The sequence below is a fragment of the Gymnodraco acuticeps genome, unplaced genomic scaffold, assembly GCF_902827175.1.
Source record: "Gymnodraco acuticeps unplaced genomic scaffold, fGymAcu1.1, whole genome shotgun sequence".
NCBI lineage: Eukaryota > Metazoa > Chordata > Actinopteri > Perciformes > Bathydraconidae > Gymnodraco > Gymnodraco acuticeps.
In genome coordinates this window covers 233,634-249,201 of record NW_022992312.1, presented here as the reverse complement: position 1 = coordinate 249,201, position 15,568 = coordinate 233,634, and the positions used below count along the sequence as shown (strand labels likewise).

The window sequence follows — 15,568 nt, the reverse complement described above, 5'->3', positions numbered from 1 at the left end:
GAGTTATTCATTTAAGTTTAAGTTGCTTATAGTTTTTTGGAACTCAAATGTTAGTTTTGGTCTTAAAAATGTAATATTGTCCAGGTTTTCACGTCACAACTGATTCTGAAAACGTTATTTTTGCGTTTCTTTCCCCATTACAGACTTACAGATTAACCACTAATTTAAATGATAGGCTTATTTTTATATGTTTGGTCAGTTATTCAGAGGGTCCAGATATTATAAGTGGACTTTTCCTTTGAGGATACATGTTATTACAATAAAATCGCTTTTTTTAAGGGTAATTTCTTGGAAAAACTGGATAAAACAGTAATTTAGAAACTGTCGGTACTACTTTCACTTCAGTTTGACCAACATAACACAAATAACCTTATTTTTGAACAGGCCTCACAAAATGCATATATTGGTGAGAAGCTAATCAAAGAAGTTGAATAAGTTATTTATAGTTGTGTGGTACTAAAGTGTTACTTTTGGCCTTAAAATGTAATATTGTCCAGGTTTTCAAGTCACAACTAATTCTGCCAACGTTTTTTTCCCAATAGACTCAGAGTAACCACTAATTTAAATTATAGGCTTATTTCTATGTTTGGCCAGTTATTAAGAGGGTGCAGTTTGTCCATATAACACAAATAACCTTATTTTTTAACAATAACATGCCCCATAAAATGCATATATTGTTGAAAATAAGCAAATTAAAAGGAGTTATTCATTTAATTTTAAGTTGCTTGTAGTTTTTTGGAACTCAAATGTTAGTTTTCGGCTTAAGAATGTAATATTGTCCAGGTTTTCACGTCACAACTGATTCTGGAAACGTTATTTTTACGTTTTTTCTCCATTACAGACTCACAGATGAACCATTAATTTAAATAGGCTTATAGACCATATGTTTGGTCAGTTATTAAGAGGGTGCAGATTTTATAGGTGGACTTTTCCTTTGAGGGTTATGCACTGTTAACAAATGCTGCTCCAAAACAAGTTAAACAATAATAAAAACAAGGTGTTTTCACTTGAAATAAGTTCAAACGCCTGCCAATAGAACGAATGAACATTAGCTTAGTGAGATTCCTTGAAGTAAGAAGGGATATTTAGATAAATCACATCTTGTAATTATCTGGAGAACTCATTTAACTATATTTGACCAGAATCAGGAAATGCTGTGTTACAAAATAATCCACAAATGCTCAAAAGTTTTCTGATGTTGGTGATTTTCTAATAAATATGCATTTCATCTGAGATACGATTCAAAATAACATGTTTTGTCTAAAAACAAGACCCGATATCTCACTGCAGTGTTGCTTCTGAAGTTACGTCTTATATCAGGTGTAGAGAGAGACACATTCTGACTAGATATTAGACACATATACTGGGCAAGATTTAGAGTTGTTGTAGTGTGTGTAAGTGTTATTAGAATCAAATCACCTTTTTTTAAAAGGTAGTTTCTTGTCAAACAGGATAAAACCGTTCCCTCTCTGGGCGTCATGCAGCATCCAGACTCGTCAATCATCGTTTGTCATTTTTTTAATATAAATCTTTTCACCCTCACACAAATTGCACTTTTTTTTTCTCCAAATGGACACACAGTCAGCAGTGGACAACTTACTGGTTGACATCTTCCTTACACACCGTTAACCAGCGGAGAAACAAAAAAGAATAGCGACATCTAACTTGATCTTACCACCACTTTACTATGGCATGCATAGGGTTCAGACCGTACTCAGAAAATGACAGACACTTTGTCTAAGAAGTTTTCTAAACGATGCCGTGACTGCTTGCGATCCGAAAAACAAACGAAGAGAAACCAAGGGACAGAAAAGCTCGGTTCCTCCAGAGACCCTTCCCGAAGTATTTGGTTCTTTATTTTTGTAAATGTGGTGTTGACAATACTGAAGGTTTTTTATTGTTTTATTTTCCCCGTCGATGCTTTTAGAAACGCAAGGACTCTGTAACAAAACTGAAAAGCTAGAGAGAAGAGAAAGCTTTCCTCTGAGGGACGATAAGCCAACTTTAGGGCCTTTCATTCCTGAACGAGTGGTGCAGGAATGAGTTAGCACTTCCTGTTCCCTCTGTAAGTCAATGGGCTAGAGATTTTTATTTGACCACAATAAATACGTAAGCAGTGGTTGTAACAAGTGTCTAAATGAGAGGACTAAACGTCATCACGCCCAACATTAGCCACCTTTAGCTTAGCGGTGATACGTAAAGTCATGTGACCGTGCTGTAGTTCCTTTATAGCCTAACGTTAGCTATCATAAACGTTTATTTGCTGCAGATATTATTTTCTGCAATATTCCAAATCCAATAGAGAAATCCCATTGGCTGTTTGTGGAGGGAAACAGGAAGAGGATAACTTACACAAATCTCAATTGCTGCACCACTCCATTTCAACTGGAGCTATATCAATTATAACTTGTTTATCAGCAAAATGCTACGAGAGATCAAACTAGCATTCAAACAAGGTTGAGGTTTATTATCTGACAAACTGAAAACAAAGACATTTTACTTTTGCTACCCAACATTGACCCAAACCAGAAATAACAGAAATGTCGGCTAATAACTCAGCACATATATCCCCTTGGTGTTTGATTTGGATTTATAGATGATAAAAACAAGATGTCCTCCTTCATAAAATGCTGGACAAAGATCGAATGTGTGGGGGCGGCTAACTTCATGAGCTAACTAGCTTTAGCCACGATTAACTAAAGAGAAATGGATACCGTGTTGGAGGTGTTGCTCATTGGCGCATCTATGGGCCCATAGAGCAGGCGCACAAGCATCTCCTCGTTTGAATGAACAGAGAACGGACTTGGATAGAAGTGCATTTTAAAACTTGTCTGGACCTTATGGTTTAGATGAGGGCTACTTGAGTGTTAATGTTGATTAAAAAGATGTCTCCTCAGATGTAGGTCTGGTTTGGCCACTACGGAAATTGGCCTCCAAGCCTGGCTCTGTTCCTCTGGGTTTGGCTAATTAGCCTAGCCTGCTAGCTTCCGCTTTTTTCAAATGCAACGAGTCACCCAAAATGTCAACAGGGGAAACACAGCTTGAACACGTGTTGAACCGGGGAGAAAAAATAAACTCTTATAAACATTTAGGGGCGTTAACTCTACAGGGTTTTGATCTCTTCGCACCACAGAAGTTGCTATGCCGTCTCTTTGTTGTCATTAAAAAAGTCCACTCTTTCCGCTTAAAACGGTTTCCACAAATAAACCCAAAAATACTTCCTTTTTTGTAAAATAAAGTAGCGTGAACGTTGCTGCAGTCTCGTTATCTTTCCCTCTGTAAAAGTGACCCAAAGCTCATTGAGAGGCGCACTTCATCGCAGCTCAGTTTCGCCGTCGCTTGTGTTTCCCGGCGTTCGAGTCTGAAGCGTTTTTTTTAATACAAAATAAAACGAGTCCACCTGTAATCGAGAGGTCTGTCGGCCGATTCTAAAACCATGAGGGACATGTTTGGCTCTTGAGTTATTTGTGGGATAAGGGGTTTACCATAGACATCGATACGAAAATAAAGATTAACAACGTTTGCATCAAACCTGCTGTGCAGCGGGGGGTTTAACGGGGGTCAGAGGTCAGGGTTCCTGCACAGGGTCGACTTCTCAGAAAAACCCAGAAAAGTTTAGAGGGTTTTACCAAATGTAGCTAGGCTGTGGTAAAGACATTACTTTACGGCTAGAAACAAAATATGTGAAATTAAAGTTCCAGATATCTATATATATTTAGTTTAAGTTTGTTTTCCATGATCTAACATGTAATCATCGTAAAGACCTTGAAATGGTCAGATGTATAATCGTTCCCCTGCATAGGAACCCTGGACAAAAGAAAACAAGCGACATAAGAACTCGACGCTTCAGGAGTCACTGATGTCGGTACAAAGCATTAAAGGATTGGGTTTTTTTTTTTCAAACGATTTCCTTTCATTTGATAACTAAATATCTCACTCTATTGATATAATTCCATTTGTTAAATTCATATATAAACGTTAACATGTACACACTGGTGATCGATGGGATCGGGACCTTTATTATAGTAACTGGAACTTGCTCTTGCTGGCGCTCAACAAATATACTGTGAATGCAAGTAACAATAATTAATATAATGATAATTAAGAATAATAATAATAATAGTCTGCGCCGATGCCTTGTAAACCTGGAAAAACCTAAAACAAGAGCCAGGTAACCATCCCCCCCATCCCCGCAAATTTGCTCATGAAAACAAAAACAGATTATTAAAAACAGGGAGTTCAGACTGCAGATTCTCTCCGGCTTCGTCAAAGTCCCGAGTCCACATGCGCCACACAAATCTCCGATAATGTCCTGAAGTGAGTGGAGGTGTGAAAGGGGGAGAAAGGGGGTGAAAGGGGGAGAAAGGGGGGATTTAGGCTATCCTTAATGGAGCCTTAAGTTGACCGGAGATAAATTGGAGATGTATTTTCCGTCCTGTTTTCAGCATCAGCCTGTGGCGTGTGTGTGTGTGTGTGTGTGTGTGTACCTGGTTTACAGGGACCACTCGTCGGTTTTCTACTTGTTTTTTCTACTTATGTTTGACCAGGGGTTTCTTTTTTTGTCAGTCTGTCGGTCGGTTTGTATACAGAGTTATTTTTCAAGTCGGCTACCCTTTTAATAGCGTCTTCACACCGTCAGTCAGAAAGACGCAGCCTTGCAGGACTGGAGGAGGAGGGGAAAGAGGGGTTTGTTTGCGAGGGTTTTTTTCTCATATTTACGATGGAAAGGGATGTTTTTGTTTTTTTAAATGTACGATGTGTTAGCAATCTAAAACACCTGCCCAGAAACGTCTCCTGGTCCTCAGCGGTGAGCAGAAGCGAGTGAACTTTCGCCTACTTTTTTTAATCGGAGCGTTAATACGACTTCACTGATGGAGGAGGTGGAAGGAGGCGTTTCTGGACAGTTCCTCAGAGTGTGTGTGTGTGTGTGTGTGTGTTGTGTTTAAGCATGGGGCTAGTGCAGGTAATCGTCCACAGAGGCGAAGGCGCAGGATCCGGTGCCGGTGCGTGCCATGATGGAGAGGCACTGCGCCGCCTGACCCACCGCCTGGGCGAGGGGGGGCTGCTTCGGCAGGTTGTGAGTCTCTGGAGGAAGAGGAGGGAACAACAACAACAATAACGTCAGGACTGAAGGTAAGAAGTACTCAAATATTCTATTTTAGTAAAGGTACTACAGCTCCAACAGAGCAACACAATAACACAGATAAAATAGTAAATACAATACAAATAGAATAGAAATAGTGGAAGGAGAGTCTATATACAAGTGATTGGAATATGATATATTAGATAAATAATGTGTAAGTTGTAAACAGATGGATGTTCTTTCAAAACTTCAGGTGTTCAACAGTCTGATGCTGCGTTCACACCGGGCGCGTCCCGTGTGAACGCAGCATCACGGCCTGTGGGATGAAGCTGTCTGAGTCTGGTGGTTTCCGTCCTGAAGCAGCACACAGAACAGTTTGTTGCTGGGGTGATGGGGGTCTTTGATAATGGCTACGTACCTAGTATTGCACTGTTGAGGGTGGAGCAGACGGGCTCTCTCTGGATGGCGTCCAGCTGGAAACCCACCGGGCTGCTCCAGGGGTCCGAGTACGCCAGCAGGCTGAAGGCATCCTGCAGCAGGACACACAAAATACAGATATGTTGAAGATATCTGTTTTATTACTACACATATTTTATTCCATTCTATTTCAATGTAATTACTGCTTAATTTTACTATATTTCTTCTTATTTTTTAGTGTTATTATAGTGTTCTTAAAATAGTTCTGTGTTTTTTTTATTTTTTTTAAATTACATTTTTATGTTTGCACCACGACATCAAGTCAAATTCCTCGTACGCGTCAACCTACCTGGTGATAAACCTGATTCTGATATCAGTAGATATAGGGAGGTCAACATGTGAGATCTTCTTGAAGAACAACTGGTTAGTTTGGTGTCGTTACAGCGCGTTACAATTTAAAGAACAGTTCAACATCTTGGGGAAACAGGCTTACGCGCTTTCTTGCTTTGAAATATTTGAGAGGGTTTGTACCGAACACATGTCTGGACACCAAGTTTGAAGTTACCATAAGCGGCTGGTTAGCTTAGCTTAGCATTAAGAGCCTTGTCGAGTCCAAAATGCTACTGCCATCACCTCTAAAACTAACTTGTAGACAAATTACTGAATTTCCCCACAGGGATTAATAAAGGTCCATCTTATTACTTACGCTTCATTTGTACAAAAACTGAAGCGTTTAAGTGCCAAGTCGCAGTTTGAGGATGGATTATGTCCAGATTATTTTCAGATTATCATGCAAAATGCACTTTTTGATGTCTCCTCTCCATCAACATGTGTCCCCGGTGTGTCGGGGAACTCACGCAGCGTCAGGGAATAAAACCCTCTCTCTTTTCCTCCGTACCCAAATCTCTAAAAACGGGGAACAACGGAGCTGATCCAGATTTGCGTCCGATATGACGTAATATCTGAAATGTGGACCCACGGCCCAATCAGAAACGTTGCTATCAGAAACAATGCCCGACTGTTTTGGACGTAATATGGTCGGTGTTTACATTAGCATCGCTAACACTCAGAGCTAACCTGTACTGCAGAGCATGTGTGTGAAGAAGCAGGAAGTAAAAAGGAACTCACCTTGTGGTATAACCGGCAAGAGAGAAAGCCTTTGAGCTCCAAACTGTTTCAGAGAGAATCCTTGATGATCCATGATATGGCGTTTCATCACGGCAGCATTTAGTTTAGACAGTAGCTGCCGGGTCCCGCATGAGCTCAGACCCTCCTTCTTTATTTTTTGTTATCAATTTTAATTTTTTTAAAGCTTTATTCCCAAATCAGCACTTTAGAAACAGGAAGTGAAATAGAGGGGTATGGGGCATGGCTAGAATGGGTGACACTTCATAGACATGTTTTTTATATATATATATATATATATATATATATATCTGAGACCTATGCTATTGCCTACACATAGCATGATAGGTGACCTTTAAATACAAATATGATTTTGTTGAGTTGCTTTGAACAAAAATTATGAGAATTTATTTTGTCCGAATATCTCAGTCTCTGCTGCTTCAGTTTTTATATATTTTTGTATTCATGCTATCGCCACCTGAATCGAGTCATACTAATAACACTGTACCTCTATTTCAGTTAAGGTTGTTTAGGTTTCTTCAGAATGCTTTTCAACATATTATAGCTTGCCGTGTATCAGTAAGAAAAGCACCCGTTTTAAAGTGTATAATGAAACGTTAAAGACAGTCCTGACACAAACAGATCGTGTTGCACCGAGCGATTCCTTTACCTTCAGCATCTTCTTGTTGGTGGAGCTCTTCCCACACTCGCGGCGCAGATGTTCGCTCATGCTCTGCAGCTCGCGGCCGAAGTGGATCATCCTCTCGATCGCCGCCTGGCTGCCGCCGCACAGCTGCCTCTTCGACTGAGCTGACTCCACCTCTGCAGAATAGAATCATTTAATGTCCTTAAACAATGAAAGAAAGGAAAGCTTCTCCCTTTTAAAAAGGTGCCATCAAAACAAAAACATCACAACAACAAATACACGCAGCAGCATACAAACCTATGTAAGAATAAAGTGCAGTAATTATTTCCAGGGGTATAACAAAAAAAATGTATACATAATAATAGCTATCGAGACATTCAACAGGGAACATATACAGCAGTCATTTAGATGGAGCGCTTATAATATAAGGTAGTAGGGCTGTATATAAACACCACATGTATATTTTATACATTTATTTTTGTAATGCTATTTTATTTCTATTGAGATGTTTAAATGTAGGAATGTTTATTTCTAGTCTTTTAATTGTTATCGTACACTGCCATGTCTATGCTTTAGAGAGGGCACAGGCACTTGGAGCGCGAGGGTAATAAAGCTGCATGATTAAAACAAATGTGAATATGGTTCTGTCTAATATCCAAAATGCAAGAAGCACAATATCCGTTTGAGTCTAAATATGTGTTAAAATACATTTTGAAGGAAGTTCTGTTGAGATTCAGAGATACCTAAAATCACGCTATAGAGTAAAAGGGAAGTAACAACAGATGAAATAACCGGGAGACAAAGCGAAAGAGGAGACTGATTTGCAAAAGATGTTGGTGAATAAATCAAAAACAGAGAGGGCTCGTTAGCAGATTTACTAAACAAACACATGTCTTACAGTAGAAAGCAACAAAACAAACAGTAACAGACAGTAGCGTAGCAATTGCTTTTAATGTTGTTGTATTGGCTAAAATGTGCTTTATACATAAACGTACCTTTCCTTACCAGTGGCATATTTACCCAGCATTATTGATGCGTGTATCCATGCTGACACACACACACACACACACACACACACACACACACACACACACACACACACACACACACACTTTCCGTACCCATGTCTGCCTCACACTCGTCGGGCTCGGTCACGTGTTTGGAGCCGTTGAGGAACCCGTTGGAGGACGACTCTGTGACTCCGTTGGAGACGTGGTCCACCTCCATGTCCACATCGCTACTGAGGACAGACAGAGGGTTGCTATGGGCTACAGATCACTACTAACCCTAATAAAGGAAGGATGAGTGGGATATCATAGCGTCGCTGAGGATTAAAACCATGAGTAACATCTCATGTCGAAAACTTTCCAGCAGACATGTTTGAAGTCAACAACTCACGCCTAGGTGTTCCTTTTTGTGTTGAATGTAAGTATTTGAAGTTTTACTAACTGAGAAATAGTTGTATTAAGTTACCCAACATTTCCTAATGATGCAGCTTCTCACTTACCTGTATAAAGGGTGGCCGGTTATATTGTTTGTGCAACTTAAGCCTGTTGTTTGGAAGGAGATCTTTGGTCAGTATTATATTAAACTCACATGCTATCTCTTTGCATTGACATGCTTTGTAGAATAGTCTCATTTATACAGCATCCTTTGTTTGTATTTAAGCTTTAGCCGTTATATTATAATGTATTCCAACGTATTTCCTAACATGTTATATTGAGTAATCTTAGATTCTGTCGATATACATTTAAATTGTTGATTTCCATATATTTACCGTGTCTTTTTTCTGTTCCGTGCCACGAAAACCTGCTGCTGTTGCTAACAGGATCATTTCCTAAATTGGGATCAATACAGTACTGCTACCTATCTATCTACCTACCTACCTATCCATCTACCTACCTACCTACCTATCCATCTACCTACCTACCTACCTACCCATCCACCTACCTACCTACCTATCCATCTACCTATCCATCCATCCACCTACCTACCTATCCACCTACCTACCTACCTATCCATCTACCTATCCATCCACCTACCTACCTACCTATCCATCCACCTACCTACCTACCTACCTATCCATCTACCTATCCATCCACCTACCTACCTATCCATCCACCTACCTATCCATCCACCTACCTACCTACCCATCCACCTACCTACCTACCCACCTACCTACCTACCTACCTACCTACCTACCTCTTGTAGACTACAGCAGTTTTCCTACATTATCATATATAGGAGTTTATCCTCTCAGAATATCTGCAGAGTTTAGAGTCAGTCAGATTTAAAGTATTCTTGTTTCTCACAGTAATATATTTATGTAGATTTATACCCTTGAAGTGAATGTGGATTCAAGTTTCCTGTGTGGGCGTTGCAGTGTCTGAGGGGTTTAATTACAATACAGCATGAATAAGCACATTAAGAGGGAGTGTGTGTGTGTGTGTGTGTGTGTGTGTGTGTGTGTGTGTGTGTGTGTGTGTGTGTGTGTGTGTGTGTGTGTTCAGTACCTGGTGAGGGGCGTCTGGCTGTGGCTCCCGTTGAGACTGACGTCAGACGGAGGGGGGGGGTGAGGCGGGGGGGCAGGGCTTGTGACTGTGGGGGGGGGTGCTGTGGCTCTTATTGGACGTCACTCCATTACAGCAGGTACTGTCGGACCCTGAACACAACAGAGAGGGACATGTTGAAAATGTTACTTTTATTTTCATTTCTCAACAGCCACAAAATACAAACAACAAAAAGAGGCAGTTATTTGACTTTTAATTAAATGTTATTCTCGTTTTATTAAGTCCTGTCTTACTTCTATTGCTATTTAATGTTTTTTTCAATCACAAAGTCACGTGTTCTATGCTTTGTCTATGGACTGTTTTAGTTTTGTGAAGCCTACCATCACTAACCTTTTTGTGTAAGAAAGGTTCTATATAAATAAAGTTTTCACTGATTTGATTGATATAAAGAAGGCTCTGCTTATACTAATGACCTCCGCAACTAAACCAGATTCATGTGGTTCCTATTTTAAAAAGGTACAGCTCTATTTACAGCAAAGAATGAATTTGTGACGCCTAACCGTGAAACGGTGAAACACTGGTAACGTTTTATTTTATTTGTGGCTAAACTTTATTATTAAATTGTGCTTGACTTCTAAAATCATGGAAATAATAACAGTCAAGTATTGTTGATGCTACTTGCATTTTAGGGACTGATCTGTGTCACTGTGTTGTTTCTCTCTTATCCTATGTGCTCTTATAATGCCATCAACCTGCCATGGAAACATCTGGCACATTCACATGAAGAACTAAAGTGTTCACGAAGAACTAAAGTGTTCACGAAGAACTAAAGTGTTCACGAAGAACTAAAGTGTTCACGATGAACTAAAGTGTTCACGAAGAACTAAAGTGTTCACGATGAACTAAAGTGTTCACGATGAACTAAAGTGTTCACGAAGAACTAAAGTGTTCACGAAGAACTAAAGTGTTCACGAAGAACTAAAGTGTTCACGAAGAACTAAAGTGTTCACAAAGAACTAAAGTGTTCACGATGAACTAAAGTGTTCACGATGAACTAAAGTGTTCACGAAGAACTAAAGTGTTCACGATGAACTAAAGTGTTCACGAAGAACTAAAGTGTTCACGATGAACTAAAGTGTTCACGAAGAACTAAAGTGTTCACGAAGAACTAAAGTGTTCACGAAGAACTAAAGTGTTCACGAAGAACTAAAGTTCTCATGATGAACTAAAGTTCTCATGATGAACTAAAGTTCACATGATGAACTAAAGTTCTCATGATGAACTAAAAGTTCTCATGATGAACTAAAGTTCTCATGATGAACTAAAGTTCACATGATGAACTAAAGTGTTCATGATGAACTAAAGTTCACATGATGAACTAAAGTGTTCATGATGAACTAAAGTTCACATGAAGAACTAAAGTTCACATGAAGAACTAAAGTTCACATGATGAACTAAAGTTCACATGATGAACTAAAGTTCACATGATGAACTAAAGTTCACATGATGAACTAAAGTGTTCATGATGAACTAAAGTGTTCACATGATGAACTAAAGTTCACATGATGAACTAAAGTTCACATGATGAACTAAAGTTCACATGATGAACTAAAGTTCACATGAAGAACTAAAGTTCACATGATGAACTAAAGTTCTCATGATGAACTAAAGTTCTCATGATGAACTAAAGTTCACATGATGAACTAAAGTTCACATGATGAACTAAAGTTCACATGATGAACTAAAGTTCTCATGATGAACTAAAGTGTTCATGATGAACTAAAGTTCTCATGATGAACTAAAGTTCTCATGATGAACTAAAGTTCACATGATGAACTAAAGTTCACATGATGAACTAAAGTTCACATGATGAACTAAAGTTCTCATGATGAACTAAAGTGTTCATGATGAACTAAAGTGTTCATGAAGAACTAAAGTTCACATGATGAACTAAAGTTCACATGAAGAACTAAAGTTCACATGATGAACTAAAGTTCACATGAAGAACTAAAGTTCACATGATGAACTAAAGTTCTCATGATGAACTAAAGTTCTCATGATGAACTAAAGTTCACATGATGAACTAAAGTTCACATGATGAACTAAAGTTCACATGATGAACTAAAGTTCTCATGATGAACTAAAGTTCTCATGATGAACTAAAGTTCACATGATGAACTAAAGTTCACATGATGAACTAAAGTTCTCATGATGAACTAAAGTGTTCATGATGAACTAAAGTTCTCATGATGAACTAAAGTTCTCATGATGAACGAAAGTTCTCATGATGAACTAAAGTTCTCATGATGAACTAAAGTTCTCATGATGAACTAAAGTTCACATGATGAACTAAAGTTCACATGATGAACTAAAGTTCACATGATGAACTAAAGTTCACATGATGAACTAAAGTTCACATGATGAACTAAAGTTCACATGATGAACTAAAGTTCACATGATGAACTAAAGTGCAAATTGTCCGTTCTGAAACACAAATAGAAGACTGTGATAAACTAATGACCTAAAGATAACTCTTCATGCAGTGCACAGATAGCATTAGTGTTCAAGCTGCTCAAACTAAACACTTTTCCACATACAGAAACTCGGCTGTAAAAAGCTAATCGTTGTCACTGTGTAACATGGAGAAGAATATATATATGTATGTTTCCGTGTACCTGGCAGGGAGCCGCTGGCTTTGTGGCTCGGGCTGAAGGGCCGGGGGGAGGCGGGGTAAATGTCCTGAGACTTTGGGCTGCGACCCCCCAGACATCTCACCTCACTGTCCGTCCCATTCACCATCTCTATGAACTGTCTCACTCTGAGGGGGAGAAGGGAAGGGAGAGAGAGAGAGAGAGAGAGAGAGAGAGAGAGAGAGAGAGAGCAGATGAGAAGGATAGACGAGAAGAAGAGAGAGAGAGAGAGAGAGACGATGAGAGAAGATGATAGAGATAGAGAGCGAGAGAGAGAGAGCTCTATAGAATAGATCCTCTATCTCTTCTCTCTTCTCTGCTCTCGAGACCTAGAATAACCTGTGGTCCTAACATGAACCTACCGTGCAACACATCCCAAAAAGAAATACAACAGATGGAAAAGAATGAAAGGAAGGAGAGAAAACAGAAAAAAGTCATTAATTAATCTGAATATTATGGTTTATAGACAGGTCAGGTTATAGAAGAAACTAAATACGGTATATAACAGCGGTAAAATAACTTAATCTCCCCTTGCAAGATTCATTAAGTTAAAGGTGGGGTAGGTAAGTTTGAGAAACCGGCTCGATATACACTTGTTATATTCCATGGAATGCTCTTAACGTCCCGATAGCAATGAATATCTGAAGTGCTTTGACAATAAACAAATGTCACCTCTGGAAGCCGTGGCGCTGTAAAAAGCACGACCAATCATCTAAAGTAACTGGACGGCCTACCTGCCTGTCAGCCTTCCATCTGGGCACACACTGATCTCGTGCCCTCATTGGTCATGTGTGCGTTCGTGTGTGTTGGGGGAGGGGCTCTGTAAGGAAGTGGCACATTTTCTCCGGCTGTGTATTTTCAAATTCTAGCGCACTCGAGCTGGTTTCTCCAAAATGACCGACCCCACCTTTAACTTTATTTTCCTCATTTCTTTAAATATCAGTTTTCAATGTTGATGCTTAAATCACAATCACCGCTTTAAAGTATTCATGAGTTTCGATAAAAGCCAAAGATGCCACAAGAAGTGCACCGTTAACTTTTTGAACGATAATCTTCAGGAATTTGTTGAAAAACCGTCAATATTTTAGTTTGCCTGAAGTAATAACAGGCTCCTGATGATCTTCCAGTAACAACAGGAGTATACAATATATAATCGGTGATTTGGTTCAATCAAATGTGAAGAACAACAACATTTTGAGTCAGCGGGGGGTCGTACTTGAGCATGAAGAGCAGGTCGGGGTTCCTCTCCAGCAGGGTGGGGTACAGCTGCGTGGTGGTCTCGATGGCCTCGCCCATTCTGCCCGACAACACCAGCTTCTGGATCTCTGCACGGCGACAGGGAGCATCAGAGGTGAGACTTAAAACATTGTCTTGTACTGTGTGTGCTGTGCAGACATGTTTTTATTTAGTGAGGATATTTCTCAACATTTCGAGATCCATTTCAAGTGAAATGGATCTCGAATGCAGGAACAGAGCAGCTTCCTCCTCAGAGGACACAGAAGTTCTGCTGACAGTCTCTCTATATATTCATGAGGAAACAGCTGCTCCTCCATCCCATCATCAAACCCCCTTTACTCTTCCTTGTGCTCTCCTGAAATGTAAATCCTTAACATCTGTCTACTCTGTTAAACACTTAAAACACAAGTTAACAGAGTACAAGACTATATGTTTTAATTGATTATATGATCATTTGACACGACAAGTGTAACCGTTAGCGGTGAAGCTTTCAACTTCCTTTTGATAGAGAATGTTTCTGGTTCCTTTGTTCAACCCGTTAGAAGCATCATTCATGAGGACTCACTCTGTCTGTTTTTGATGGAGGCCAGCTCCTCGTGCACGGCCTGGTCTGTGGATTTAGCGAAAGCTTCAGCCGTGGCGCAGTAGCTGTGATGAACCAGGTAGGAAGCCACCATCCTGAGGAGACAAGACTCAGGGATTAGACACAGCAAGGGAGGAATCATTAAGAGCGTTTTACACTCAACAGATACGAGCATTTATTAAAGGTAGGGTAGGTAAGAATGGAGAAACCAGCTCGAGTGCGCTAGAATTTGAAAATACGCAGCCGAAAACAATCTGCCTCTTCCTTCAGACTTCCTCACAGAGCCCCTCCTCCAACACACACGGACGCGCACATGACCAATGAGGGCACGAGATAAGTTTGTGCACAGATGGAAGGCTGACAGGCAGGTAGGCCATCCAGTTTGTTACTTTCGTTGCAGTTGTATATGTCTTAAGTGTAATTTGGCTTGGCTTCCTATTTATGGACATGCTTTTATTTGGAAGGAGAGTTAGCGCAGTTGATAGGAAGTTGTTGTTGCTATGGAAACAACGTGACGGAGATTAACGGAGAAAAGTAATATCTACATATAAAGACGGAGGCAGTAAACGATAACGTTTATGGTTAAGTGTTAGCACCCCCCGAAGAGGCACAAGCTCTTACGTGGATACTGATACTGCAAAAAACGGGAAAAAAAACGAATAACGAAATTGAAACCCGAATAATACTCCAACGAACGAATAATCGGGTACAGCCCTCGTGCTTTTTACAGTGCTACTGCTTCCACAGATGACATTTCTTTATGTATTTGTTGTCAAAGCATTTAATGTATTCATTGCTATCGGGATGTTAAGAGCATTCCATGGAATATAACAAAAAGTGTTTCTGAAGTGAATTACCCACCCCACCTTTAACTTTCATCACACGATCAGATGTCATTTAACTTCATGAACAATTCTTGTCTCGGAACTCAAGAAAGTACAGGAAATGTCAAATGATGTCAACAAAGTCCAAGTATTAGTATTTTGTTTTATTAAATGTATATATAATACCCACTGCTGAAATGATTCCCATTTAAGATCTTAGAATATTTTCTAAAGTGACATCGACAGAGACTTATATTTTCATTGCTTAAAAACAAAGCGAAAAAAACTATAAAAACGAGCAAGGACACTTTCAACCAACGAGGAGCAAAAATGTTAGTCTATCTAAATCCGTTTATTAAATATCTGATAAAAACTCCTTGCATTATTTAGAAAAGTCTGCACACAACTACAAAGCGTCCAACCAGGAAGTTTGTTTGTTCACCAAGTTTAACAA

The 15,568-nt window shown here is 39.5% G+C and overlaps 1 protein-coding gene across 1 annotated transcript in view; it reads right to left on the bottom strand.

Moving 5' to 3' along the window:
* Positions 1 to 1,500: 1,500 nt before the first annotated feature.
* The window catches only part of ranbp9 (RAN binding protein 9), a 35,314-nt gene continuing 21,246 nt past the window's right edge, over positions 1,501 to 15,568 (bottom strand). The window contains 9 exon segments of the mRNA XM_034208296.1: positions 1,501 to 5,085; positions 5,502 to 5,613; positions 7,296 to 7,447; positions 8,393 to 8,511; positions 9,785 to 9,838; positions 9,840 to 9,933; positions 12,457 to 12,599; positions 13,688 to 13,796; positions 14,273 to 14,385. Of these exon segments, the coding sequence (XP_034064187.1) occupies positions 4,955 to 5,085; positions 5,502 to 5,613; positions 7,296 to 7,447; positions 8,393 to 8,511; positions 9,785 to 9,838; positions 9,840 to 9,933; positions 12,457 to 12,599; positions 13,688 to 13,796; positions 14,273 to 14,385 (1,027 nt within the window). The 3' untranslated portion in view covers positions 1,501 to 4,954.